The 26,091-nt window shown below is 40.2% G+C and overlaps 1 protein-coding gene across 6 annotated transcripts in view; it reads right to left on the bottom strand.

The window, feature by feature from the left end:
* Positions 1 to 20,727: 20,727 nt before the first annotated feature.
* The window catches only part of KCNJ16 (potassium inwardly rectifying channel subfamily J member 16), a 54,300-nt gene continuing 48,936 nt past the window's right edge, over positions 20,728 to 26,091 (bottom strand). For 4 of the 6 annotated variants that reach the window (XM_055321254.1, XM_055321235.1, XM_055321210.1 and 1 more), the window contains one exon: positions 20,728 to 22,095. In XM_055321254.1, coding sequence (XP_055177229.1) covers positions 20,748 to 22,007 — 1,260 coding nt within the window. In that variant the 5' untranslated portion in view covers positions 22,008 to 22,095 and the 3' untranslated portion in view covers positions 20,728 to 20,747. Of the gene's footprint in view, positions 22,096 to 22,596; positions 22,738 to 23,841; positions 23,977 to 26,091 lie in introns of those variants that run through there. The other 2 variants (XM_055321227.1, XM_055321219.1) reach the window with 2 other exon arrangements.

Below are 26,091 nucleotides of genomic sequence, written 5' to 3'. Positions count from 1 at the left end.
CAGGAATTTTCCATCAACTGGAAGGCAAGGACATCAGTTGTCACACTGATGGGAGATGTTGCACTTTTGCACTTGGCCATGGCTGCATCTGGGTAGCCTTGTGTTTGCCTGTGGAGCCCCCGGATACTAGAGGGGCCAGCAGCAGCTGCTTGGGCCAGGTCCTCCCCATGTCACTCTGTTCTCTTCCTCCCCTCTCCTCCTCCTTCTTTGGGATTTGTACACAAATGTCTTGAGGAAAACCTTTATGATGCTTCTTGGCAATGGAACTCAAATATCTAGATGGGCACATATCTGGAAGAGGTGGTCTTGGGGAGTTTTCCATACAGTAAATTGTTAGAAGTACCTAATGAAGGGCTCAATTACAATGAAAAATGTAACAACCTGGGAAGAAAACAAATGAGACATTTTGAGATAGCATCACTGGGAGATTTTTTCCCCCTAAATATCAATTTTTTCAAAAAACTTGATTCCTTGTAGAATTTTTTAAAAGATTTTATTCATTTATTTGACAGAGTGCGAGCAAGCAGAAGTAGGTGGAGCAATAAGTAGAAGGAGAGGGAGAAGCAGGCTCCCTGCTGAGCAGAGAGCCCAATGCCATGAGGGATGCGGGGCTCCATCCCAGGAACCTGGGATCATGACCTGAGCAGAAGGCAGACGCTCAACCGACTGAGCCACCCAGGCTCCCCTCCTTGGGTGGAATTTTGTTTTAAAATGCCCTTTATTTTGTTCATGAAAACAATACAGGATTGAGGATTTTGATGGGAGAGTATGTATATCAAGAAAATGAACCAGAGCAAAGATATATGATTGATACATCGTATGCAAATGTCCCTTTATTACAAGACCCATAGAAAATGAAAACTTTTCTTCTGAAATCAGGGACTTCCTGAGATTTTAAATCAAGGAGGTCACCCTTTCCACTGACTGTTCTGGACCAGGGGATCTGCAAGCTGCAGCCCACAGGCCAAATCTGGCTCACCATCTACATAGCTCCTGAGCTAAGAATGATTTACATTTCTTAAATGTTGGGGAAAAAAATAAAAAATAATATTTTGTCACACTTGAATATTTTATAAAATTCAGATTTCTGTATTCATTAGTAAAGTTGCAGTTGGAACATAGCCATGCTCATTTGCTTACAGATTGTCTATGACTACTGCCTTTGTGCTATAACAGCAAAGTCGAGCAGAAGACACAGAGGCCATGTGTGGCCCACAAACCCTAGAATACTGACTCTCTGGCCCCTTACAGAAAAAGTTTGCTGACCACTGATCCAAAATACTGCTACGGGCATTAGGCCAAGTGGAGTAAAAAGGGTGTAAAAGCCATTCTTCAGCTCTCCTACTAGCAGACTGAATACATTTAATTGTAGCATTTATTTAACTGTGGGCACCTCCTTGTTAAAAAAGAAAGAAAATGCTCATAGGTTTATTTTTAGGATTAGCTATATATGGATTATAAAATGTGTATTCAAACAATAAGTATTTTCTGTTTAAACTAATATTTAGTTTATTCGATATTTTTATCGAATTCACTTACTTGTCAAAATTAAGTGTCTTTCAAGTGGGCTCACAAAATAAAATTAAGGTTACTCTTAATATAAATCCTTAGGAGCACTTGGGTGGCTCAGTTGGTTAAGTGTCTGCCTTCAGCTCAGGTCATAATCTCCGGGTCCTAGGATCGAGTCCCGCATCAGGCTCCCTGCTCAGTGGGAAGTCTGATTCTCCCTCTGCCTCTGCCTCTCCCTCTAGACTCTCTTTCACTCTCAATGTCTCTCAAATAAATTTCAAAAAATCTTTTAAAAAATAATATGAGTAATTTAAAAATTAGTAAATGTCAAAATTGATTCTATGGAGATTGATTTTTACAAATCCATAGATAGCCTGCTTTATGCTCACAGATACATAAGGGACCTGAGAGTCTGTGAAACTATCAGACAAGTATTTCACTTTGAGTTGCTTCAACTCAACAAATGTTGAATTTGATCTCATTGGCAATCATTAAGTGTTGCATATAAGAGTATTTAGTGATTGAAAAATATCTTAAAAATAAATAATAGAAGAAAATATATTATATTAGAAAAAAGAAATTGCATCCTGGAAAATGTTTAAGGACTCTGAATTTTGAATGCAGATTGTATCATACGATTCCATTTCTTTGAGAAAAGAAAATCTAAGTTTCAATCAGTTTCCAAATCTAAACCTCTTTCTATATTTGTCTTCGGCGCTAGGATTTGGATGTGGTAAAGAAGGCACTACACACCTCAAGTATGAACTTTAAGAATTGCAAAAATAAAAACAAAAAACCAGGAATCAAGATAAGTAATAGTTTAAATGCATATTTTTTAAAAATATGATATAATGCAAAATAATCCATGATAAACAAAATAGGTCAAAATTGTTATGCAATTCAGATTTGTTGGAGTTCCTGCAATAGAAAAATTCAGAATATCAATATATCAAAAAATATAGGCCTATTTCTCTTACATGTAAAAATATCTGGAGATGGGCTCTCTGCAGACCGTATGCTGGGTGCCTCCCGATATAAAATTTAACAATGACCTAGTAGATGTCATTATAACTTATTTTTATTTTCTTGTATCTGTGTATTGGCATTTTCTCATTTTTCTCCAAATATTTACTATTTCATAATAAAGAAAAAAACCTAATACACCGTATAATTTTAAGACTAAAATGAAGATGCCATTCCTTTTTTATTAGAAGTTTGTTTTCTTTATTAAGACCAAGACAGCATTTTGATCTTTCATTTGCTGAGGTAACTACAAAGAATACTGGTTAAATGCTCTTCCAGTTCACACAGACTTTGCAATCATATTTCTGTACTCATTAGGAAAAAATATTATATCTGTCTAGAAGCACAACTAAGTCATTTCTATAATCTCTTGTTCTTTAGCTGTTAAATGAGTGAATGCAGAAATAGTTCTAAATCAATATAAGTTCACTGGTGAGGGTAGGGGAAATTTCCTCCCTGGGTTTCACAAGAAAAAATAAAAACCAGAATGCACATTTTTAACATGATTCAACGTGCACCTTTTACCAACCCTGCCTCACAGAAGGCAAATACTGGTCAATTCCTTCAAGGAACAGAAGTACAACGTCATCAAGACTTGTTTCCAGTATTTTGGGATGCAATTCTTAGAAATTAATTAATAATTAATTAATAGGAGTTTGGTCTTTTCTCCCTACACACAACTAGTCACGACTGTAAGCCTCATTTAATCGTATTTTGTAAGAGTTACCTTGTTTGTTTATTGCAATATCAGAAGCTCAATATTAAATAAATAGAGCTTTGGCCTTCTGCGTATTTGAATATTTCCTTTACAAGGGAGAGAGACGGGAACACATCCTATCATTAACTCTCCTGTCTCTGGTTTGTCATCACACTGTTAATAATATGAAATGCTAAACCCACAGACTGACCCCGAAAACCAGATTCTAATGTGAAAATCTTCCTTAAAAGTAGTGATTTCCAGTGAGCTTGTGCCTGATAGGTTTGTCACCCGACATTAATTTTTCGTAACCCAATTAAATAGTAGCATAACAGCTGTGCTTCCATAGAGAACAATTAGCCATTCAACATGTTGCATGGAGAAAAATTTCAGAATAGCCTCTAGGAATCAAAGAAAAAACGCAACAGGGAGAAAAATCAAATGTGATCCCCATGGGATTTAAAAACTAATAAATTGTTGTATATCCTGAGAAATTGTAGGAAGAAAATTCATCAAACATCAAAAAGAAATAAAGCCAGCCCACTGATTTCAGAATCCTGAGTTTTCAGATGGAATTTTGAGTTTTCAGAATCTACTCTAGTGAGATAGTAATGATGATGCTAATTCTCTCAAACATTATAAGATTCCCTCACATCCTTTATATTTAGTTTAATTATTTTTTATTTTTTAAAAAAGGGATGTTAGTGATCTTTGGGGTTAAATATTATTCATCAAAAATCTTTGGATAAAAATCAATCCATGGATAAAAAATCTTATCCTGTTTTTATTGTATGAACTTGGAAGAGGGGGTTGAACAAGATTTTTTTTACAATTCCGTCCAAAGTTATTTTTCTGTGATCTCTTTGGCCAAAGTAAAATGGCAGAAATTTCACCTTATATTATTGGGCCTCTTAACTTCCTCTATGAGAAATAAAATTCTTATAATCTCTTTTTAAAACTTCCACATGAATGTAAGTCCTCTGAGAGTCATATTTAATTTGAATGATTAAGATGTAAACACAGTTAAATATGAGTTATTACCTTAGTTCTCCGTTGGCCTGGGTGGTTTCAGTCCTGTGACATTCAATATGACATCAGTATATATTTCTTCTGTTTGTTTTTGCGTAGTTACTTTAATCTGTTGATCTCTGAAGGTTGATATAAAGGTGCTGTTACTATTATTACTATTTTGTCATCATTATCATTATAGTTTCCAGTTCAGAGAATGTTAAGCTAAAGACCAGCCCATTCTCTCTTCACAGCCAATAATTGTGAGTTTAAAAACCATAATGTTTTGTATTTCCAACACAATGTTCTTACAGGATTATGGATTTCCTTCATATAGTCTCCCGGAAAAGCTAATTAGATGGCAGCTATCATTGCAAACATACAAAAAAAATAAGAAGATAGTGCATTTGTTGCTTTCAAGAGTGTTCCCTTAGTAGTTACTTGTAAATAAGCATTCTAACAAGTTTTTCTGACCCTCTCCCTGTTTTTTCTTTTCTTAAGATTTGATTTATTTATGCATGAGAGACACAGAGAGAAAGTGGCAGAGACACAGGCAGACGGAGAAGCAGGCTCCACGCAGTGAGCCCGACGTGGGACTCGATCCCAGATCCCCAGGATCACGCCCTGGGCTGAAGGCGGTACTAAATCGCTGAGCCACCCGGGCTGCCCTTTGACGCTCTCTCTTATTTATATGTTATGATAGTCAACCAATCCACCGTAGCTACCCAATAAACAGCAACTTTAATATAAGCTAAATATAAGTACAACCCTCATCTAAATATTACAGTTGAATTTACAATGACAACCACAAAATATGCATCAGAGTTTTGTTTACATCATAAATGCCTCTTTTTCAATACCTTTAGGAGTATACATTGAACATTTTTCATTGATCAATACAAAAATGCATGCCCTGATATATGCCCAACATAGCTTTACAAATAGTTAATGTGTTCATTGAAAACCCCATTGTTGGACTTGAATCCATCACCCTCTTTCTTTACATTTACAATGAAAAATGAACTTCTCTAGTTTTTATCTTCTATTGAATGATTGAAATTCACCCTGTTAGATTTTAGCATCACTTAACTACATGCTCTGTAATAGCAAATTTTAAAAGCACGAAAAGTAAATTCAAAAATGAAATTTAGGGACACCTGGGTGGCTTAGTCAGTAAAGCCTCCAACTCTTGTTTTCAGCTCAGATCATGGTCTCAGAGTCATGAGATCGAACCCCACATCGGGGCTCCATGCTGAGTGTGGAGCCTGCTTAAGATTTTCTCTCTCTCCCGCTCCCTCCCCGTCCCCTATATGCATGCACACTCTCTACCTCTCCCCTCTATAAAAAAGTAAAAAATAAATAAAAAATCAAGTTTAAAAGGACTTGGCTGTAAGAGCTTGTCAAGCAATATCCCAAACCAAGACAGCACCAAATCCCTCCTCCTCCTCCTCCTCCTCCTCCTCCTCCTCCTCCTCCTCAAAAAAAAAAAAAAAAAAAAAAAAGGAGTGGTTGTGGAAAAGGTTCATTGGAGAAGACATTAATAGCAACCCAGGGTACATACAAGGGGATGGGCTGACTTTAACTGGAAAGACCAGTTTTGACATCATACGCAATACATGGGGGGAAAAAATCAAACCCATGGATGGAAAAAAATAAAAGTCAAACTACCATGAAGACAAACAAATATTTGATTAAAAACTGTGTCCCTCAGTTGATTGCTCTTTAGCTCCAGCACCAATGCATAGCAGCCAGGTGGCCGCAGCTCTAGAAAAACCCCAGCTTCAAATAGATTCTGGTTCTGCAGCTCGAGTACTCAACACAGCCTCTTTTACTACACTTTAATACCACATCCTAAAAAGCTTGTGAAATACTATACAGACCCATGGGCCAGGATGGAGTCCCAACACACTTTACACATTTGCTTTCGACAGTTGGTTGTAATCTAGGACCAAACACAGAGAGAGGGAGAGCTAGCACGTTGAGTCAGAGGCTTTTTTTTTTTTCTCTTCGGTATATTTACATGGTCAGATGTTCTTTCTGAACCAAAATGGTGACCCATCCATTTCCTTCTAGATCTTCACAATTCGTGTTTCCATGACAGGTACAATTAGTTATCTCTTTGATTAAACTGTGTGAGTGCATGTGCCACTCGCAAAAATGTGATGTGCTCATTTCAAAAGCTGGGTTTTTGAGGTTGGACAGAGGGTTTTTGGGTGTATTTTTTTTTTAATCTGGATTTTTAAAAAAAATTGGTAAATTCTTGGTAAATTCAGTTTTATGGCAAATGTTATAACAGAGCCACGCTGGCTGATGTGACTTTAAACATGGTCACAGGCCTCCGAGGGACTTTGGGAACACCTGACAACCCCATTAGATTTTCCTGGTCCATTCACACTCCTGGGCTCTGAGAGGAGTCCTGAGCCTTTTCCAGCTCCACCCAAACCTCCAACATACGCTTCATTCTTGGCTGACTCCCTTGCTCCTCATCACACTGAGAGAAATGGCAGCAGAGAGAAGGATACCTCTTCACCCTTCAGGTTCCTGCCCGTATCCACATGGTCATCCCCACCTGGGTATGCTGCCCTCCCTCCCGTGTCTGCTGGGGCTGGGGTGTCCCCCTCCGTCCACTTGTAGACTGGGTGCCATCCCTTCTCATCTATTCAAGGCCTCTTCTTTATTTATCCCCTGTCTCCTACATTGTCTATTTTTTCCTCTCTATGGGATCATTCCCATCTGCTCATAAACATGCTGAACTACCTCCCACTAACAAAAGAAAGAAAAATACAAAGAAGGAAATTAAAAAAAAAAAGGGGGGGGGAAGCTTCCCTTGACCCTGTCCCTTTCTCCAGCTGTTAACTTCATTTATCTCCTCCCCTTTTTATCAAAAACATTTCAGAAGATGTCCCTGTCTTCTCAAACCAAATTCTCCATTGAATCCCCTTGAGTTGGCCACACCCCCCAGGCATTCTTACCACCCCCACCACCACACCCCCCATCAACTCTGTTTCCTCCCATTTGACCTCCAACAAGTATTGGACAGTCAATCATTTGCTCACTTTTTTTACTTGGCTAAGTAACCACTCATCTCTCTTTTCTCCTCCCTCACAAGGCAGCTTCTTCTTGTCTCCCTTTAATGACTTCATGAGCTTCAACCCACCATACTGCAATGCCCCCGGCTCTTGGATCATACTGTCTCCTCCCTTACTGCCCCTCCCTGCTGCCCCCCACCCCCACCCCGCAATCCCACTCAGTTCCCTGGGTGACCACTTGCAAGCCTGTACTTTTATAGACCTATCTATGGAGAGGGCTTCCAACTTTCCATTCTCAGGTCTGACCTCCCCCAGCTCCAAACCCACATACACAACGCCCTACTGTTTTCTCTGCTTGGGCACATCCAATAGGCACTTGAGATGCATCATGGTCAAAACCGAACTCTTAAGTTTTTGCTTCTCCCCCAGCTCTCAAACTTGTTTCTGCTTCAATCTGCACTGGCTTGGAACTCTGTTTCTCCAGATAGCCACATGGTTTACTTTCTCTCTTCTAGATTTCTGGGCAATTGTTACCTCCACTGAGAGGCCTTCTTTGACTACTCTACCTAAAATGGCACCCATCTCTCTCTGCACAGGTATATTCCTTTACTTTTTTTTTTTTCATAGCAATTTACTGTGCCTGGCATTACATTATGTTTGGTTTGTTTGTCATTTGTTCATTTTACCTTTGTCTCTCCTACTAGACTATAAGTTCCTAGAAAGATCATTTCCTTTCTGTTTAGTTCATTTTACCTTCACAATATCTATGAGTGACCAGATATGAGGTAGGTGTTAATATATGAATACATGAATTAGTGAGTGTTAGAAAAATGAGGTATTGCAGTGGAAGATTTTTATCTCACTGACTGTATTAATTCTAGCCCTGGCAAATAATAGATGGATGATAGATGAATAGATAGATACTAGATAGGTAGGTAGATAGAAAGATACTAGATAATGATAGATGATAGACAAGTAATGGTAGATAAATAATGATAGATAGATGATAGATAGATAATAACTGGGTGATAATAGCTAGGGGATAGATTAAAAATGATAGATAAATAAGGAATAAAGAAAGAGAGGCAAGGAGAGAAGGAAAAAGTAAAACGAGTCAAAAAATAAAGCCACGGTTTAGAATGAGGATTATTGTTCATTGCAATGAACTCTGGGTAAGGATGTACGAATAGAAGATAGGGATCATTTTGGGTTCTTCTACTTAATAACTGCATGAGTCTAGGCGAGGCATTTCCTGATTTAGCATTTTATTGATACAGTTGTGAGAAGAGGTACATGGGAGATATTTCTGTTTTAACATTCTGTGAGCTACATCTCTAATTTACGGTGACATCATACCTCTAAGTGAAGCAGTATTGGAACACGATGACATGGATTTGAATATTAAGAATGGATACTTTTTTTTTCTGACAATAAAAATAGAGATGGGCTACCATGCACTGGCCGTGTACTCTGTGCTAAGTATGGTCTTACGTGCTTTTGCGTGCAATGAGTCATTCAGTTGTCACAACAGTTGTGGGAGGTAAGTACTTCTACCCCTATTTAACAGATAAGGAAGCAGAGTTTGAGTACTTTGTGCAAGGGCACACCGCTAGAAATCCACAGAGCTGGGACTCAAATCTAGGCCAGAAGACCTGGATTTCAGTCTAAATTAAATGAGAAAATGTAACAGAGAAAGAGAGGTGTGGAAAGACTACCATACAGAGAATGAGAATCAGAGATTGAAATAGGAAATTGATAGGTAAAAAGAAGACAGAGATATGAGACCAAGAGTCAGATGAAGAGAAAACGAAGACCAGTGTGCTAGCCCAGTAATGCATCTGTGAGAATTTGTTAAACTGGCTCTGTCTCTGTCTCTGTCTCTGTCTCTCATTCTCTACACACCCACTACTTATAATGAGAGATTTTTGGAACTTCATTTTTTTCTAATAGTTTCATCCTTGATAAAAGCTGTAGCCTTGATCAAACAAGCAATGAGAATATAAATCAGTGGCCGTTACATTTCTGAATTTGGTACAAAATATATTATTTCGTCCCTAGTAGACAAGTACTCTATGGGATGGTGGCCAATCCTGTCTTTCTCTGTTCTTCACATCTGGATGCTGACCTAGTGGGATTTAGAAATCAAAAAAAAAAAATCATTTAAACAAATATCACAATTCTTTGAAAAGCGTAAAACTTACGAAGTTGTAATATATTTACAAAGCAAATCTTTACTCACTATAAAAATTGTATTTTTTTAAACTGTTCCTATATATGCATTAAAGTGGTTATTCTAATCTAGTATTGGTGATTGATACCTAAATTTTGGTTGCTCTCTTTTACTATAAATAGATTGCTGAATTAATAATTAGATTCTCAATGGTCACGATCCAGACTTCCATGTCTATGTTTGCAAATCAAGAATGGCAACCTACATGAACTTCAACTTCATTAAAAAAAAAAAAGATTTTACTCATTTATTCATGAGAGACACACAGAGAGAGGCAGAGACATAGGCAGAGGGAGAAGCAGGCTCCCTGTGGGGAACCTGATGGGGGACTCCATCCCTAGGGCAACTCCGGGATCACGACCTGAGTGAAAGGCAGATGTCTGCTCAACCACTGAGGCACCCAGCCGCCCCCCCATCTTCTTTTTTCTAAAGATTTTTATTTATTCATTAGAGAGAGATAGAGCACAGGTGAGAGAGACCAAAAGAGAGAGAGCAGGCGAGTGAGTGAGCTGGGGAGGAACAGGAGAGAGAGAACTAGGCTCCCCACTGAGCAAGGAACCCCACAGAGGGCTCAATCCCCCAGACCCTGGGGATTATGACCTGAGCCAAAGGCAAATGCTTAACTGACCCCTCATCCTCTAAATATATAATTCACATTGAGGTAGCAGAGGGAAAATCTAGTACATGGAATCCATACCTAGACCAATACCATTTGTTGCTTTTCAGTGTGTACTAGTTTCTAATTTGAGTGGTGCCCATTATATTTTATTTACGGTCCTTGTTGGCAATGTGCTTCCCAACTTATTCTTCCAAATATCCTCCCATAGTAGGGGGGAGAGAATAAAAACTTAATCGATTTACTTCATGAAAAAAAAAACATGTGTTCTCTTGTGACCACAAGGTGGCACAATGGTGACCAAGAATATTCAACATCCTAATAGAATTGCAATTACCAGAGGTTTTTACATAATTGTTATTATTAATACTGTATCTTATTATCAGTACGGTATTTCAGAAGACCAACATATCATCTTAGCCTTCGGTGAAAAGATAAAGTGCTTTTATTTATTTTTTTTATCATCCTCCATCTGCCTGCAAAATCATCAATATTTTGCTTTTTCCCAACCCCCAAATCCAGGGAGGACAAGTAGGTGTGTAGATCCTTCGTATAATAATTATCCAAAATTTTAAGGCAAAGAGTAATGACTTAAATACTAAGTTACACGTCTGGAGAAGGATAAACCAAATTTTATATTGTTTGATGTATATGACGTTCTCAATTTAGTTTTAGTCATTCTGGGACTATTTTAAAATTAATCTGTAATATAAAAATACAAAATTCAGGTTTATTATTTGGAATTCATGCTTTCTCTGGTCCTACACCAGACATGATATTGGGAAGAACACCCAGGAGATTCCAATGTGCCGCCCACTTAATTTTATGATTGTTTGATACTAACAATAGACCATCTCTTCTCATGCTTGGGGTAATCACAGACCACTAGTATATAGGAAACAAGGTGCAATCATAGACAGTTATAGTTATTGGGAGGATAACTAGTTATTGGGAGCGGCCACTTTTGCCCAACTGGAAACATAACACAGGCCGACCAGATACAGTTGTTTAGTTTTTCACTACGTAAATCACCAATCTGAAGAAGCAACTCTTAGCAGTAATACAAAGGGTTAGTAGCATCCTTCACTGAAAATTTTTTCCTCAACTTCCATAGATCAAGTGTTCTGGCATTTCACAAATTTTAGTAGCATATTTGATGCCCTTTGTGAGTTCGTCATAAATTTAGGTGGCCCTCATGAGAATTCTAATGCTCTACTTTAGTTACCACATTTTTCATGTCACTATTTGCTTCCTGCCATTGTAATTATGAAGTAATATTTTATCTTTTTAAAAAAAACAATCAGACTTGTATCATTTTTAAATTCCTCAAATTTTGCTATTTACATTAGATCCTATTTCAGAAAAAGTAATATCAGACTTGAGAACTAAGTTCAACAAATATTATCGTAGCTGAATTGACCATATATTATCACAGTAAGTAAAAAAAGGCACATTATAGTTACACATTAAAGAAGAATTTTATTGGGGAGCCTGGGTGGCCCAGTCTGTTAAGTGTCTGACTCTTGATTTCGGCTTAGGTCACGATCTCAGGGTTGTGAGATCAAGCCCAGAGTCGGGCTCCATGCCCAGCATGGAGCCCACTTGAGATTCTCTCTCTCCCTCTTCCTCTGCCCCTACCAAAATAAGAATTTTAAAGAAACAGAAAATAACATGAAATAGACCTTTCTTATAAAATTCAGTTAGTACAGTAATCATGAGAATAGGGAAGACTGCAGTGAATTAGGTACACTAATAAAAAAAAAAGCATAAAAAGCCAACAAGAAATAAAAAAGAATTAGGGTGAGAAGTAGAGGAAGAGAAAATCATCAGATTTTGAGGTTACAAGGAATCATGGAGTAACATAAAGCAACATCCCTGCCATAATGCTCAGAAACAGTGGACCAGGGAGGTTAATTCCCTGAAACGGCACAGCTAATTTGTGGCAGGGCTGGCATTAAAATCAAGTACTCCTGGGAGCAGGAAAAGAATACATCTAGAAAGTTGACTTTAGACATCAAGATGAAAACCTGGCTAATTAGAAAAAAAAATTGTGATAATACATGATTATCCCACAGCTGCTAATGTTTTTGCTTTCAAATCTCTTTGAAAAATGCTATAATTGGAGTGCCTGGGTGGCTCAGTGGGTTCAACTTCCAACTCTTGATTTCTGTTCAGGTCACCATCTCAAGGTCGTGAGATCGAGCCTCACATCAGGCTCCGTGCTAGGTGTGGAGCCTGCTTAAGATTCTCTCTATATATATACCCTTCTCCACTCCCTGTCTCTGGAAAAAAGAGAAAGAAAAGAAAAAAAAGAAAGAAAAGAAAAGAAAGAAAGAAAGAAAGAAAGAAAAGAAAGAAAGAAAGAAAGAAAGAAAGAAAAGGAAAAGAAAGAAAGAAAGAAAGAAAGAAAGAAAGAAAGAAAGAAAGAGAAAAAAGGAAGGAGGGAGGAAGGGAAGGAAGAAGGAAGGAAGGAAGGAAGGAAGGAAGGAAGGAAGGAAGGAAGGAAGGATCTACTATTACTGATTTTTTGAAGGAAAACAGGGAATATTAGTTTTATTGAGCAGATCCCATGTACCTGATAGGTATATGCCTTTAAATACATACATATGTAGGTACATGCGTGTGTGTGCCTGTGAGCATCCTGGTACACACTTCATGGTTGGCCCTCAAGATAGAGACTATTATCTGCATTTATACTCATGCAGGATCGAACTCAGTGACAACTAAAAAATTGCCTTGTTCACATGGCTGGCAAGGGGCACGGCTGGAATTTGAACCTACTCCTGTCTGATTTCAAGTCTGCAATCATCCTCCTACCGTCCGCCGTTCATTAGAGAAAAAGGATCATTTTTCCTTCATCCCAGATGAGTTTGACACACTTCTCTTCTGGCACATGAAGCGTGGTTCCCAGTCTTCCGGGTGCTCCGCAGACCCACGGGGCCCACGCATCTTAGGCCAGCCAGGGTTTCCAGGTTCAGTTAGTGACAGCTCGACTGGGTTGGGATGGGTCATTTTTGGATAATGAGCCTGCTACTCCCAGAAGCCCTTTAATTTGCTGGAACAAGTTGAGAAGTTTGAATACAGTGCATGATATTATGACATAGAGTGGTTCAATAGTTTCTTTTTTCTTTTCTTTTATTTCTTTCTTTTTTTTTTTCTTGGTTCAATAGTTTCTGAAGCTGCTTGCATGCAAAGCCCAGTTGGAAAAATAAAAAATAAATAAATAAAAAACCCAGTTGGCAGTTTCCACAGGAGAGCCTCCTGTATGATCTGCAGTCTGATTTTTTCCTTGGTTTGGTACTACTCACGAAGCCTTCGGTGTGTATAGGAGTAGAGCTGTATTTTTATTCTCAAAAAACACCATTTTACCAAATCCTGAATGCCTCACACAATGGAGAGGAAGTGTGGTTTACATAATCCAAAGTGGTTGGGGCAAAATAGTACACAAATCGTTTACATTTGGATGGGAAGAACTTCCATCCCTTCTACCAAATGTTCCTTTTAATTTCTTTTTTCTTCTTTTTTTTTTTGTGGCGGGGGGGGGGGGAGAGGGGGCTTAAGTCAACATCAAGTGCCAAGGAATGTGAATTCATCGACAAAACACTGTAAGAGATGAAGAGTTTGCTGGCAGCCTGCACTTCATTAGCACTCGTGATGTGCCAGGTACTGTTGTGAGCATTTTACAAATGTTAGTGCACTTAATCCTTGCAGCAACAGGGAGGGGGGTTCTCTTGTTTTCCTGGCTCCATAGCTGAGAAAACTGGGGCCCAGAGAGCTGAGGTAAATTGCCCACAGTCACACAGCAAGAAAATAGTAGAAATTTTGCCTAAACTGAGGCAGTCTGGTTCTTAAGCCTGCACTCTTCATGACAGCTGAATGTGGCAAGAAACGCTCGAAGGTAGGGGAACTGAGAATCAGAAATATGGGGCTCCTGGATGGCTCAGGCCATTAAGCATCTGCCTTTGGCGCAGGTCATGATCTCAGGGTCCTGGGATTGAGGCCCATGTCAGGCTCCCTGCTCGGCGGGGAGTCTGCTTCTCCTTCTCCCCCACCCCCGCTCATGCTCTCTCTCTCTCTTTCAAATGAATAAATTCCAAGAAAAAAAAAAAGAATAAAAAATGCTACCAAGGTTACTCCAAGTAGCACAGTTGGTAAGAAGAGCAACTGCTGTCACCCCAGATCTATGAAACTCTCTCAGGGTGACCCCCTTTCCTTGTAGGTCTTGCCTCAAAAACCACAGTGTCCATTTAATGGATGAAGGATCCCACTCCACATTGTGTTTGTTTATTCTCTAAACAACACCCTGCTAGCAGACTAAATGTTCTTGCTTCCAAGGCAAAAGGCCTGGTGACACTTGTGACAGTGGATTAATGCCCAGGGGTATGCCCCACTGTGCATTAGCATTGCCCTGAAAAGGCGGGGTTGGGGGGGGGGAAGCCTTTTTTAATACAATCATTTTTGTTTGCATCTTGGAGTAGATTATCCTCACTCATCTTGGCTCTTACTGTGCTGTTTCCCACATTTTTTTTTTCCCTTGCTCACTCTCCAGTCTAAATAATCAATGACCAATTAACAGTTCAGTTCAGAAGAAGCACTTCTAGAGAATAACGAATGGGCTTCTATTTGACAAAGGGCCTTGAAATGATCGCTCTTCCCATCTCATGATAACAGAATGAAAACAGGGTCAGAAGTGCTCATCGCCTGTTCAAAAGAGCCCTGGGCATCCATAGTTAGGTTTTCTTCCTCGGCCGCCTCTCCACGGCTGTGTCTCTGTGGGCAGGTAACCTCTCAAAAGTTGGAGATTTCCCATGCCCAGGTGGCTCAGTGGTTGAGCATCTGCCTTTGGCTCAGGTCGTGATCTGAGGGCCCTGGGATCGAGTCCCGCATCAGGCTCCCCGCAGGGAGGCTCCTTCTCCCTTTGCCTACATCTCTGCCTCTCTCCTGTGTCTCTCATGAATAAATAAAATCTTTTTTAAAAAATGAAATCAATACAAATTCTAAAACGTTGGAGGTTTCCTCATATGTAAAATAGAATCCGAGTTAAATGAACTGATACCTACTTCTCTCATGTCCGCAAGTCTTTGGTTCTGGAACTGGCAGCTGGCAGAGGCTAGCTCTGTCCTTAACCTGTCCCCTGCTGCTGGCCTCCCTTCCCCACGCAAGCTGGTATCACATGGGATCAACAAGTCCCAGAATAAATAATCGATCTCCAATGTGTGCTTCTAATTCAAACAAAGAGCCTTTACCCACAGTGCATGTGACTGAAGTATTTGATGTGGAACTTGTGATAACTTTCTGTAAAGGAGTTTTCACAGGGTCGAAACCTCTTGGGGCTCTTTCTGTCTCAAGTTTAAGTTACTTAGATAGTGATTAAGGATGTTTTATAGGCCCTGGTGGCAAATGATAGCATAGAGACAAAGCGTCCCTTGGCCGTGTAACTTAGCAAGACTTCGTCTGTTTGGGTTTTCATCCACTGGGCTTGCTGAAAACTTTAAGTGATTAACCTGTTTCTCTGCAGCCTGCAGAGGCTCCAAAGTTTGCATCAAGGGCCAGATCAGGTTGCCTTTTTAATTTAGAGGACCCTTCATCTCAGTCCAGCTGCTTTTTTCTTGGGATGACAGATAGCCTCTAGATAGAGTATTCTTTTACTTTGCGGTATTTATAAAATAGCATAAATCAATGAGACCAAACAGCAAAAGGCAGTAGTTTATTTAAAGATTTTTTTTTTCCCTTGCTAGGTATTCAGCAACTAAGAATCTATTGAAATTCAGAGCGTCCAGCCATGTCTACTTAAATATCCTGACTCTGTACAAAAGATCCCAAACCACAGGCGTGGCCGCTCCCAGGGAAAGGAACACAGGGATGACCTGATGGGACGGATGCTGCTTGCCCTCAGCCAAATGTCATAACCCAGCCACACAGTCATAGGAGGATTGTGTTAAGTTGTTTTAGAAAAGTAGGCTCTATGCAAGAACTTATGATTCTGCTGATCCTAAGGGGTTTTTTTTCCACTCAAGAAAAGCTCCAAAGCAAGACAGACCAATGATAGTTCCAGGCAACACTTGGATTTTGCCTTTTCAGGAAAATGGAGGCCTTTGCTTGCTCTCTCTTGCCCACAGATTCATCTGAACTGAGTCTCAGTTACCAGCTTTCATTTGCAAAGACCTCATATCCCAGAGAACTTCTGCAGAGAATTTGCCAAGCACCTCCCTGTCTGTTTTGTGTGTGTGTGTCATCATCCCTCCTCGCATTCTGTATGTGGTGCCCAAAGTTTTTTTTTTTTTTTTTTTTCAGAATGTAGGTCACGCTGCTTATTTAAAAATGAAAGTGAGAGAGACAGGGAGGCCACGCCAAATTTAGAATTGAAGGAGGGCTCTGTGATTTATAGGTACCAAGGGTGTATAGGGGTGGTTTCTGGGAGTCCACAGGTGACGCTTACCTTAAAAAAATAAAAACAACAACAACAAATCAAATAAAATAAAAATAAAAACAAAAAACATACAGAAGGGCTTATACACATGCTTACAGAACACTCAAAACAGAAGAATCAGTGTTTGTCATGGATGGAACTCATAGAATAATTTAAACCCAGTAGAATTTAGTGCCTCATTATTTAGGCCCAGAAAATGGACTTCACACGTATCCTGGCCAACTCAGAAGTAGTTCAATACAAATATCTAAAGCAAGGATCTAGATTTCTTGGTGTCTTTAGAGTCCACTTGAATAAATTGATGCAGTTTGGTCTCCCTGGGGATCTGAGCTGAGTATTAGCAGAGTTTTGCTTTTTTCCCAAGCTAGGCAGTGCAGGCTTCCCTGAGTCTGAGTCTCCATGGGTTTCAGCCGCTTGTCCTAGTGAAAGTCCTATTGCTGTGATTCCAGGAGAGGGGGAGGAAGGAGATACAAGACAGCCCCACAGCAGTCCTGGTCCATTTTTCTTATCAAGGTCACTCAGCCACAGTGTCTCACAGGGATTTCCAGGCCCAAAGTAAGTCTCTTGTGTTTGTTTTACAAAACTGTGGCATTTCCTCAAGTCCCCAGAAAATATGTGCTTTCCACAGAGACCCACTCCATCAAATGTCAAGTACAAGTACGAGCTGGACTCATCAGCACATCCCTGTTTCCTTACTAGACTGTGTTCCCCGCTTGCTGTTCAGTTGACAAATCATTTATTTTCACACATGCAGAAGAAGTCCGGAGATAGGCCATCCAGGGCTGTCCTTTTTCCTACTTTTCTGACGTCCCTTGTAAGGGGTGTCCTTGATTCCCTCTCTCTCTGGATGGTTGCAGGACTTGCAGCTATAGAGAGTTTGAGATCTAGGGAGGAAGGTTGGATGCAGGGAGTCAAGGGGCGTATGCCAGCTGACTCAAACCCAGTGGGAGAGCTTTCTTAAAGGTCACAGCCAGAGAGCTCTGCTGTCATCTTGTGGGCCAGACCCATGCCACTAAAGTGTCCCCCCACCCCACCTGCCACCCCTACCTGAGAAGCTTCATTTTTTATTTATTTATGTATTTATTTATTTATTTATTTATTTATTTATTTATTTATTTATTTATTTATTTTGGTCTTGCACATCATTGTCCCAATTGGGAATCGGTTATTTAGGATGATGCAAAGCACGAGATATTCGATGATATGGAAATTAAAAGCATCCACCCAACTGTTTTGCTGTGGGGACTCTCTGTGTGTGTGCAAAGCACCCAAGAGTGCTTGATGAACTAGTGGAAGCATTTCCTTCTCTCTCCTGGTGCTCCCTCCCTCTTTGAGGGCCCAGTCACAGGGGGAGCACACGTACCTTGATGCCACAATGCGTTTCCCTACCTAATTAAGTCCACTGAATAATTTCATCTGCAGAGAGGGAAATAGCTGCCATAAGAAAATAAATACTCGGCCTACTTCTCATCATGGACAGAGCGTTCGAAACCAGAAATGCCGTGTTGCGTGGAGGCTTCTTGCAAAGCTCACAGAAACACAACTGTTAATTCAGATATAGCTGTTCTACAAGCTGCTAAAAACTCATAAAAATGCTTTGTAATTCTGCCTACGTTCTAATCCTGTGAGGCCGCAGTCTCATTTTTTGCTGCCCTGTACCCAATGCTGACCACATCGACGGCTTACGCTAATCTGAGATAGAGGCCAATGCACACAATCTCTGCATCACTTTAAGATCTTTATTATTAATAACTCATCGAGGTGTCAAAGTGTGTTATAAATCTAAACAGAAAATCAGAATTACGTGTTACGTGGGAACTCGGGTTTTACATTCTACTCCGGGTCATAAGATTTGATGGTGGAAGCACATAGCACAGTGAAATGTCTTTATTGGATATTGACGCTTCTATTCTGATACTAACAAAACCAGAATTATGGATTAGCAGAGTCCAGCAAGCAAAGCAAAGTCAAATGAACCTAGGTGTGTGTGTAACAAACTTAGAAAGTCAGGGGAAAGGCACGTAGGTCCGTTGTACTGGTGGCGGATTTCTACTTGGTAGACTGTGGTACTCTAATTTAGCTGAGTAATTGCTGTTACAGAATCCAAATCTACAACGCATGTGTAATTTTAAAAATGGGTTTTACATTTCTGAAGCAAGACAGAAAAAAAAAATAAATGCATTCTTTAGATCTCTGACATTAAGCTTCAGGACAGTTTTACAGCCTGGGACCCGAACAAATCTCTTACCCATAAAACGACAGGAATAAAAGATTTGCACACGTGCATTTTTAAAAAAGTAACTTCATTGCTCAGAGTCAAAAGAAAAAAAGAGAGAAAGGGAGGGGGGAAGGAAGGGAGGATGGAAAAAAGAAAAGAAAGAAGAAAAAAGAAAAACCCTTCACATACCTACATATTCTACTTTGATTGGTAATCCCAGACTCTGTGATTCAGTTCAATTTGCTTGTGTGCTTTCATTTAAATGGAGGGGGGGGGGAGCCTTTCCAGAAACAGCAAAAAACGATTTGTATGTACATATATTTAAATAAAATAAACAAAGGAAAAACTGTGGTGTATATTTATTGCCAGCTCAGCAACAATGTAAAAAAAAAATGGGTATAGAAACATATAATTCTGAATGAAACTAAAAAGTAAGGAAACCTATAATTCTGAATGAAGCTAATAACTGTTCAATTTATAAAGCTTAAAGTTTATAAAGCTTTAAGCCAGATCATAGGGGTTCTGGCTTAAAGTCATCACGATTAACATCTTTTAACACAGAAATAGAACATACAAATATATCCCCTAAAATTTAAGCAATTCCATAACACTTAGCTTATCCGTTTAACAAATGTGCATAAGAATCACCTTAATTATATTTCACAGAATCTGCCATTTGAATGATTGTTCCAAGGTCAATGGGAGAGTTTCTTAAAATCTAGAATTCAAGTCATTGATGTCTTGTAAAGTGACCAAGACAGGAAACATACACAACTGCTTCTGGGCACAAATAAATGTCTTCCCTTTGCTGTTTCCCTCATTACTCTCCCCTCCTCAAAAAATAAAAAATAGCCAGCAACAGCTGCCCTCTTTCAGGACACAGCACAGGTTTTCTCTCCAACGGTCTGAGAATGTTTACCACTGCCATCTATTCCCTCATTCTGTCTCTGTGATCCTATTTCTTCATGTTGTCTTTGGAAAAGATGGGAGGTGGGCATATAGGAAAGCCCCTTGCCGGAGAAATTAGAAATGTCATTGTTGCCTTATTTCTGCTCTTCCCTAGAAAGCCACCTGCTGCAGTCAACCAGGGCATTTAGGAGAGAAATATTATTCTGAATAGTGTCAACTTTTCTTCTGCCTTTCGGCTCAGGAAAAAACTAAACAAAACATCACAACTTCTAGCACTCATCCATCATTACCTGCGCAAGTGGCAGGTGTCTACTTTTTACAGCCACTGCCTTTTTCTGCTGATACCAAGACACCGTGAGGGGCAAACATCGAACCTGCCAGGTGATTTCAGTTAAATATCTCAATGTTACAATCTGCTGGATGCCTATGTGGCATATCTTGGTTAGATGACATGATGTTTTTCTAGGACGCTACCCTCAGCGTTGATACATTTAAAAATCCGTTAACCATGCTGGCGGCCTGTCTTCCTATTTTTATGTATTCCAGTATCCTACCTTTATTCTCTGTTACTGCATATGACGCTTCCAATTTTGAAGATCCAAGTGTGTGATATAATAAAAAGAGATGAAATTCAAATTAATTGGGCTCTTAATAGCATCCTTAATACAAAATTTGCTGGCAAAAAAAAAAAAAGCTTAAACAATTGGATTCTATGTAATTTTTAGATAATCTTTTATCAGATTTAACTTGTTCTTTTTTAAAAAAAAAAAGATTTTATGTATTTATTCATGAGAGACACACACAGAGAGAGAGAGTTAGAGATATAGGCAGAGGGAGAAGCAGGTCCCTGCAGGGAGCCCTGATGTGGGACTTGATCCCGGAACCCCAGGATCACACCCAGAGCCAAAGGCAGATGCTCAACCACTGAGCCACCCAGGCATCCCAGATTTAACCTGTTCTTACCCTTTGTCACCATAGAACATAGCTGTAACATTCCTTAAAAGGCCTGTTTATGACTACTTGCCTTAGGGTGAAGAGTAACATGATGGAGTGGTAGCCCCTGTCATCACAACTTGAACTACATTTGGGATTCAACGGAGATTCTATTTAGAGTCAAGACAGCTTTCTGATAAGGGGCTTCCTTACACTCATCCGTGGCAGACGTGGGGGTCTCCTCAGGGTTTTCACAACTGCTGACAATGGCAACCGCACTAAACGACCTTCTTCTGACCGTGGTGTCCGATGTGTCAGATCCTCGGACTGGGGGGGCTTTTTCCATGTTGTGGAGCTGCTGGTCTTTCCAGTCCAGTTGCTTGGCACTGCAAAAGGGAGCATAAACTTCAACGCTCCCCTCAAACTGTAAGCAGTTCACTTTGTAATACTTTCTCTTAACTTCCAGGACGTCATTAAACCTATGGCCCCAGAGAATTTCTCGGGGAACATAGGAGCTTCTGGACTGGTGGGAAGTCCCCGTGGAATCACCAGTATAGATAAATGTCACCAAAATCTCAAAGTTGTCTTTGGCCACTGCTTTTCGGTCAAGGGCATACAGAGGGCTCTCGTGGTCAATCTCATGAACGATAGTTACTGGTGTGACAAGGATGATCTGGTCATTGACCAACTTGAGGTCCTTAAATGCCATTGTCATCCGCCCTTCACTGTCTTCTGTGTAGCGGAGAAGTTGGGCTCTCACTGTGCCTTCCACCACGTGGTTGGGTCGGAAATCACCAATGCGCCACATGAGGCAAAGCTTCCCATCTCTCATGCCTATGAGTGCAAAATAGCTAAACCGAATGGTTTGGGCTCTCTTTCGAGCAGTTGCCATTTTAGCCAAGGCAGCTCCAATGATGAAGGTGTTTATGATGCAGCTCAGGATGGACTGAAGGATCACCATGAGCACTGCCATGGAGCATTCTTCGGTGACACAGCGGTAACCATAACCTATGGTGGTCTGGGTCTCAAGGGAGAATAAGAACGCCCCCGTGAAGGAATGGACATTGTCAACACAAGGCGTGATGTCCGGATCATTTAACAGATCACCATGATGAAAGGCAATTAGCCAAAAGATAGAGCCAAATATCAACCAGGAGAGAATATAAGATAAAGAGAAAATCACAAACATATGGCGCCACTTGGTGTCTACAAGAGTAGTGAAAATGTCCACCACGTAGCTCCCCCATTCTCCAAAAATGTGCTTGAAGTACACATTGCAGCTACCATCTTTGTGGAGCAGACGTCTCCTGGCTCTTCTCTTCTCCGCTATGATGTGCTCTGGGGGGTAGCCCGGGTATTTGGGGTCCACATTTACGATCGGATAGCTGCTGCCGTAATAGCTCATTCTTTCCTCTGCCCTCCAAGCACCCAGGTGGATTTTGCAATAGTAATAGTTCTGTCACTATTTGTTGCTTTAAGTTTTCAGTTAGAACCTGAAAAAAGAAAAAAAAAAAAGAAAAGAAAATTAAATAGGCTTCAGCTTTCGCTTTTGATTTCCATCCTTAGAGCAATTTGCCAAATTTGAAGCAATTTCATGCCATCTGAAATGGCGAAGACCTCATTTGAACGACAGAGACATTCAGTATTGATTACTCATTTCAGTTTAGAATTCAACTCAGTCATTATAGGAGCAAAATATGCAATTAGAGAAAATAACATTTTTATATATGCAAAAGGCTTGGGTAAACACTATGATTATCCTAAATGGAGCCTCACTACCTTTTCTGACCTGACATAAACAAAAGTCGTATTTTTATAGACTCTTCTGGCATGAGGGCTCCTAGAACACAAAGCAATCTATAACGTAAAACGGCAAAATAGATTTCAGATATTTGTCTAGCTGGGTAATAAGGCTTCTAACTGTTGAAGTCAGAGGGTTTTTCTAAGAAGGATGCTATGAAGCGTCGCTACCTTTATGCTACTTGTTAACTTACATCCTGGTTGTCGCAGACCCTCCCCTTCGGCGCCTGATGCCTCTCTCTCTTCCCTGGAGGTTTCTCTTCCTGTTGTACTTCCCAGGACAGAGCAGAACTGACTGCGACACTATTTCAGATTCAAGTCCTTTCCCCTAGCTCCTTTAGTTTTAAGAGGGAAAAAAAAAAATGTTCTTAACCCCAGAGGAGTTAAAACCACGCCCAGGTAAGCTTTCAATAAGGTATAAGATTGCTTTTGCTTTTGTCTCATGACATGCATCCTTTTTCTTTCTTTCTTTTTTCTTTTTTCTTTCTTTTTTTTTTTTTTTTGGACACTGCCATCTCTTCTCTTTCCCTCTGAATAGAAGCCGAAAATTTGCCAAAGTTCTAATCTTGTTTCCCTCTTAAAGGGAGCATACTACAATTGGACCCTTCTCTCCAGCTCTGCAGCGTATCCCTGATGCTTTCACAGCCATCCGTAGGCAAAATCATTTTTTCCCCCTCCAAATTCAATCTTTAAAAGATCAAGGTAGAACATAGAGTTCTTATTGCTTTTTATCATCCAGGGAATAGGGCAGTGGTTTTTCCCAGCTCAAGTCTGAAAGTAAGTTTTCAATATTCGATGTTAAAGGTGGTCCTTAGTTACTTCTATGCAAACAAACAAACAAACAAAAAAAAACCCAAAAAATAAAAAAACAACTCACTGCAGCCCAATTTAATGCTTTGATCATTATTAGAATATGCTTTCCACAGAACCTGCCTGTGCTAGACGGGGGAAGAGGGGACGAGGGGGAGAAAAAAAGACTTCCCATTAGAGAATCCAGCCACGGCTGCATAGACATTGCAGTGAGAATAAATACGGTTGCTGACATTGAGACCCACCTCCCCTGAAACTGGACAGAGGAAATCAATCACAAAGCACTTATCCAACACCTTCCCCGAAAAAGGGAAGAAAGAGTTAATTTCTTTCCAGTCAAATAGGAATCATTTTTCTTCTTCTCCAGGGATCAGGCCCACTTGACAATAAACACTTTGTTTGGTGGACCACTGCAAGGATGAACTCTGCTTTCAGCCAAAAAATCCTGTAAGGCATGTAGGAGTTTCTCTCTGTCCATCCATACGCCCACCCGGCCACTCTGTTGGCTCATCCTCCAGGTCTGCTTTGAGCAGTTCCATCCCCTCCTTCATCCTCAACCGGGTTTTGGGGGGTGGTGGGGGACAGTTGTATAATTTCAGGATGTGACCCAGGGCTGACAAAATGCTTACCGGAACACTGAATGTGAAATGTTCCCACAACTTTTGCCCACGACATATACCATTTCTTGGAGGTTCCTGTCTGATTTGTCATCGAGCAACACTTGACAAAGCACAAGAAGCTGCTCGAGGTCTCTGGGTCTTCATTCTCTCACCTGATCGCTGGAGGCATGAGAATGGGACCGATTATTAATCCAAGGCCCAGAGGATTTCAAATTAAAAAGTAGATTTAGAGAGAGAATTGTTTCCTTGTTGAAAGCTTCCAGCCTGGTTCCTTAAAGGGAACGGCACGGACTGGGAGCCTGAGGATAAGAAAGCATGGTTCATAAATCAAGAGCTACTGTGTGACTCTGCTCTTTTCTGCTGCCAAAAGAAAAAAGAAAGGTTTTTATTTGAAATGGCACGTGGTGTGAATTCCAGCAGTGCCAACAACTGTTATAAACAAGCCATTGTATTTTATTTTATTTTTTAAGGTTTTTTTTGTAAACAAGCCATTTAAAAAAAAAAAAAAAAAAAAAAAAAAAAAAAAACACCTTCCCCAGTAGGCTAATTGGAGAATGAATTTTCAACTAATGCAAGCTGTAAGTGAGCACATTTGAGAATGTGGAAAGTTCTTTTTTTTTTTTTTTTTTTTTTTTTTTTATTTACGATAGTCATACAGAGAGAGAGAGAGGCAGAGACACAGGCAGAGGGAGAAGCAGGCTCCATGCACCGGGAGCCCGACGTGGGATTCGATCCCGGGTCTCCAGGATCGCGCCCTGGGCCAAAGGCAGGCGCCAAACCGCTGTGCCACCCAGGGATCCCTGGAAAGTTCATTTCTGAATAGTGTTATAGTTTCAGGGATACAAGTCACGGCTGTGAGAATCCTGCCCGAACCCCACAGGCCCTGTGTCCCCACCACAGGCCATCATGTTGAATTGATCATCCATTTCTACTTATGCCTGTCATTTAATTTCAATTCATCAATAAGCCTTCAGATTCTGTTCAGGTGCATACACTTTATCCTTTCCTTCGTTCTCCAACCATGTAAATGATAAATTTTCTAAAAGATGATATTTTTTTAAGCTAAATGTCAGATTGTAACCAAACTAGTCATATTGAGTCTTAACCACATCTCAGATTATTACTCAATGAGCAAATCATGTGATGGATGCTCTTTTGCCAAAATGACTAGACAAAATTTTTATTAACCTCTTGTTACATGCGTTGTGTTAATCTGAGCACTTTTCCCCTTTTTTGCCATTAAATAATGGAGGATGAGCCTTGCTGGCTGACTGGATATTCTGTGTGTAACATTGGTGTTCCTTAGGATTAAAACCGGGTTTTCAAAGTGCCTCCGTGCTTCATAATCACCTTGTCATCGTCCATTCCCTTATGAGAAAACATTTGTAATGTTTCTACTTCTATATATATTTTTTTGTGCATGTTGCTCTCCTTGTTCTCCAGAAACTGATGGTGGCTATTTTGTTAGCAGTAAAATTCCCTCTTTTATTAAAAATGGGAATTTGAGCACTGCACTGACAAGATTGTAGAATATCATGTGCCCAAGGAAATGTTGAATCTGCAGTCCCTCTTCTGTACCAGTTTCAAACTGTTTTGCCAGGTGGTTAATTAATGACAAAGACAGAAAAAAGAAGGCAATTTCTTTGTTGTGACATGGAGTTCCGATATAGATGTGGCAAGAGTGAGAGGCAAGGCAGGGTCAGGATGGTGGGTCGTTTCCTGAGGATGCCATCGAAGTCACTACAATGTACTCCCCCCACCCCACAGATACGGCCCAAAGAGAGCAAGTTAGAGGGATCAGCAAACTGGACCCTGACAGTGACTGTTCTCATACCTTACTCATTGTATTAAGTTTAGACATTTAAGAAAAAAAAAAAAAGCTGTCTAATCCACTTTCACTAGTGAGACCTGCTTTCCTACTTTTAGTACTCAGGGTTCTGGATCTTTGCATGAATTCAAGGAGAAACCTTTACTGATTTAGACTATTTCAAATGGGCTATGCACACGGGCTGCACATGGGACGTGGAATAAGCTCAGCAAAACCAGTGAGCATCCCGCATATCTGTCCCCATTTCTCAATACATAGAAGTGCCTCAGTCAGACTCCCGCATCCTTTTTTTTTTTAAGACTTTATTTATTCATGAGAGACACACAGAGAGAGGCAGAGACACAGGCAGAGGGAGAAGCAGGCTCCACATAGGGAGCCCGATGTGGGACTTGATCCCGGGTCTCCAGGATCATGCCCTGGGCCCAAGGCAG

This window comes from Nyctereutes procyonoides, unplaced genomic scaffold (genome assembly GCF_905146905.1).
Source record: "Nyctereutes procyonoides isolate TBG_1078 unplaced genomic scaffold, NYPRO_anot_genome, whole genome shotgun sequence".
NCBI lineage: Eukaryota > Metazoa > Chordata > Mammalia > Carnivora > Canidae > Nyctereutes > Nyctereutes procyonoides.
The sequence above is the reverse complement of the archived record's forward strand: the minus strand, read 5'-3'. Positions and strand labels throughout refer to the sequence as shown.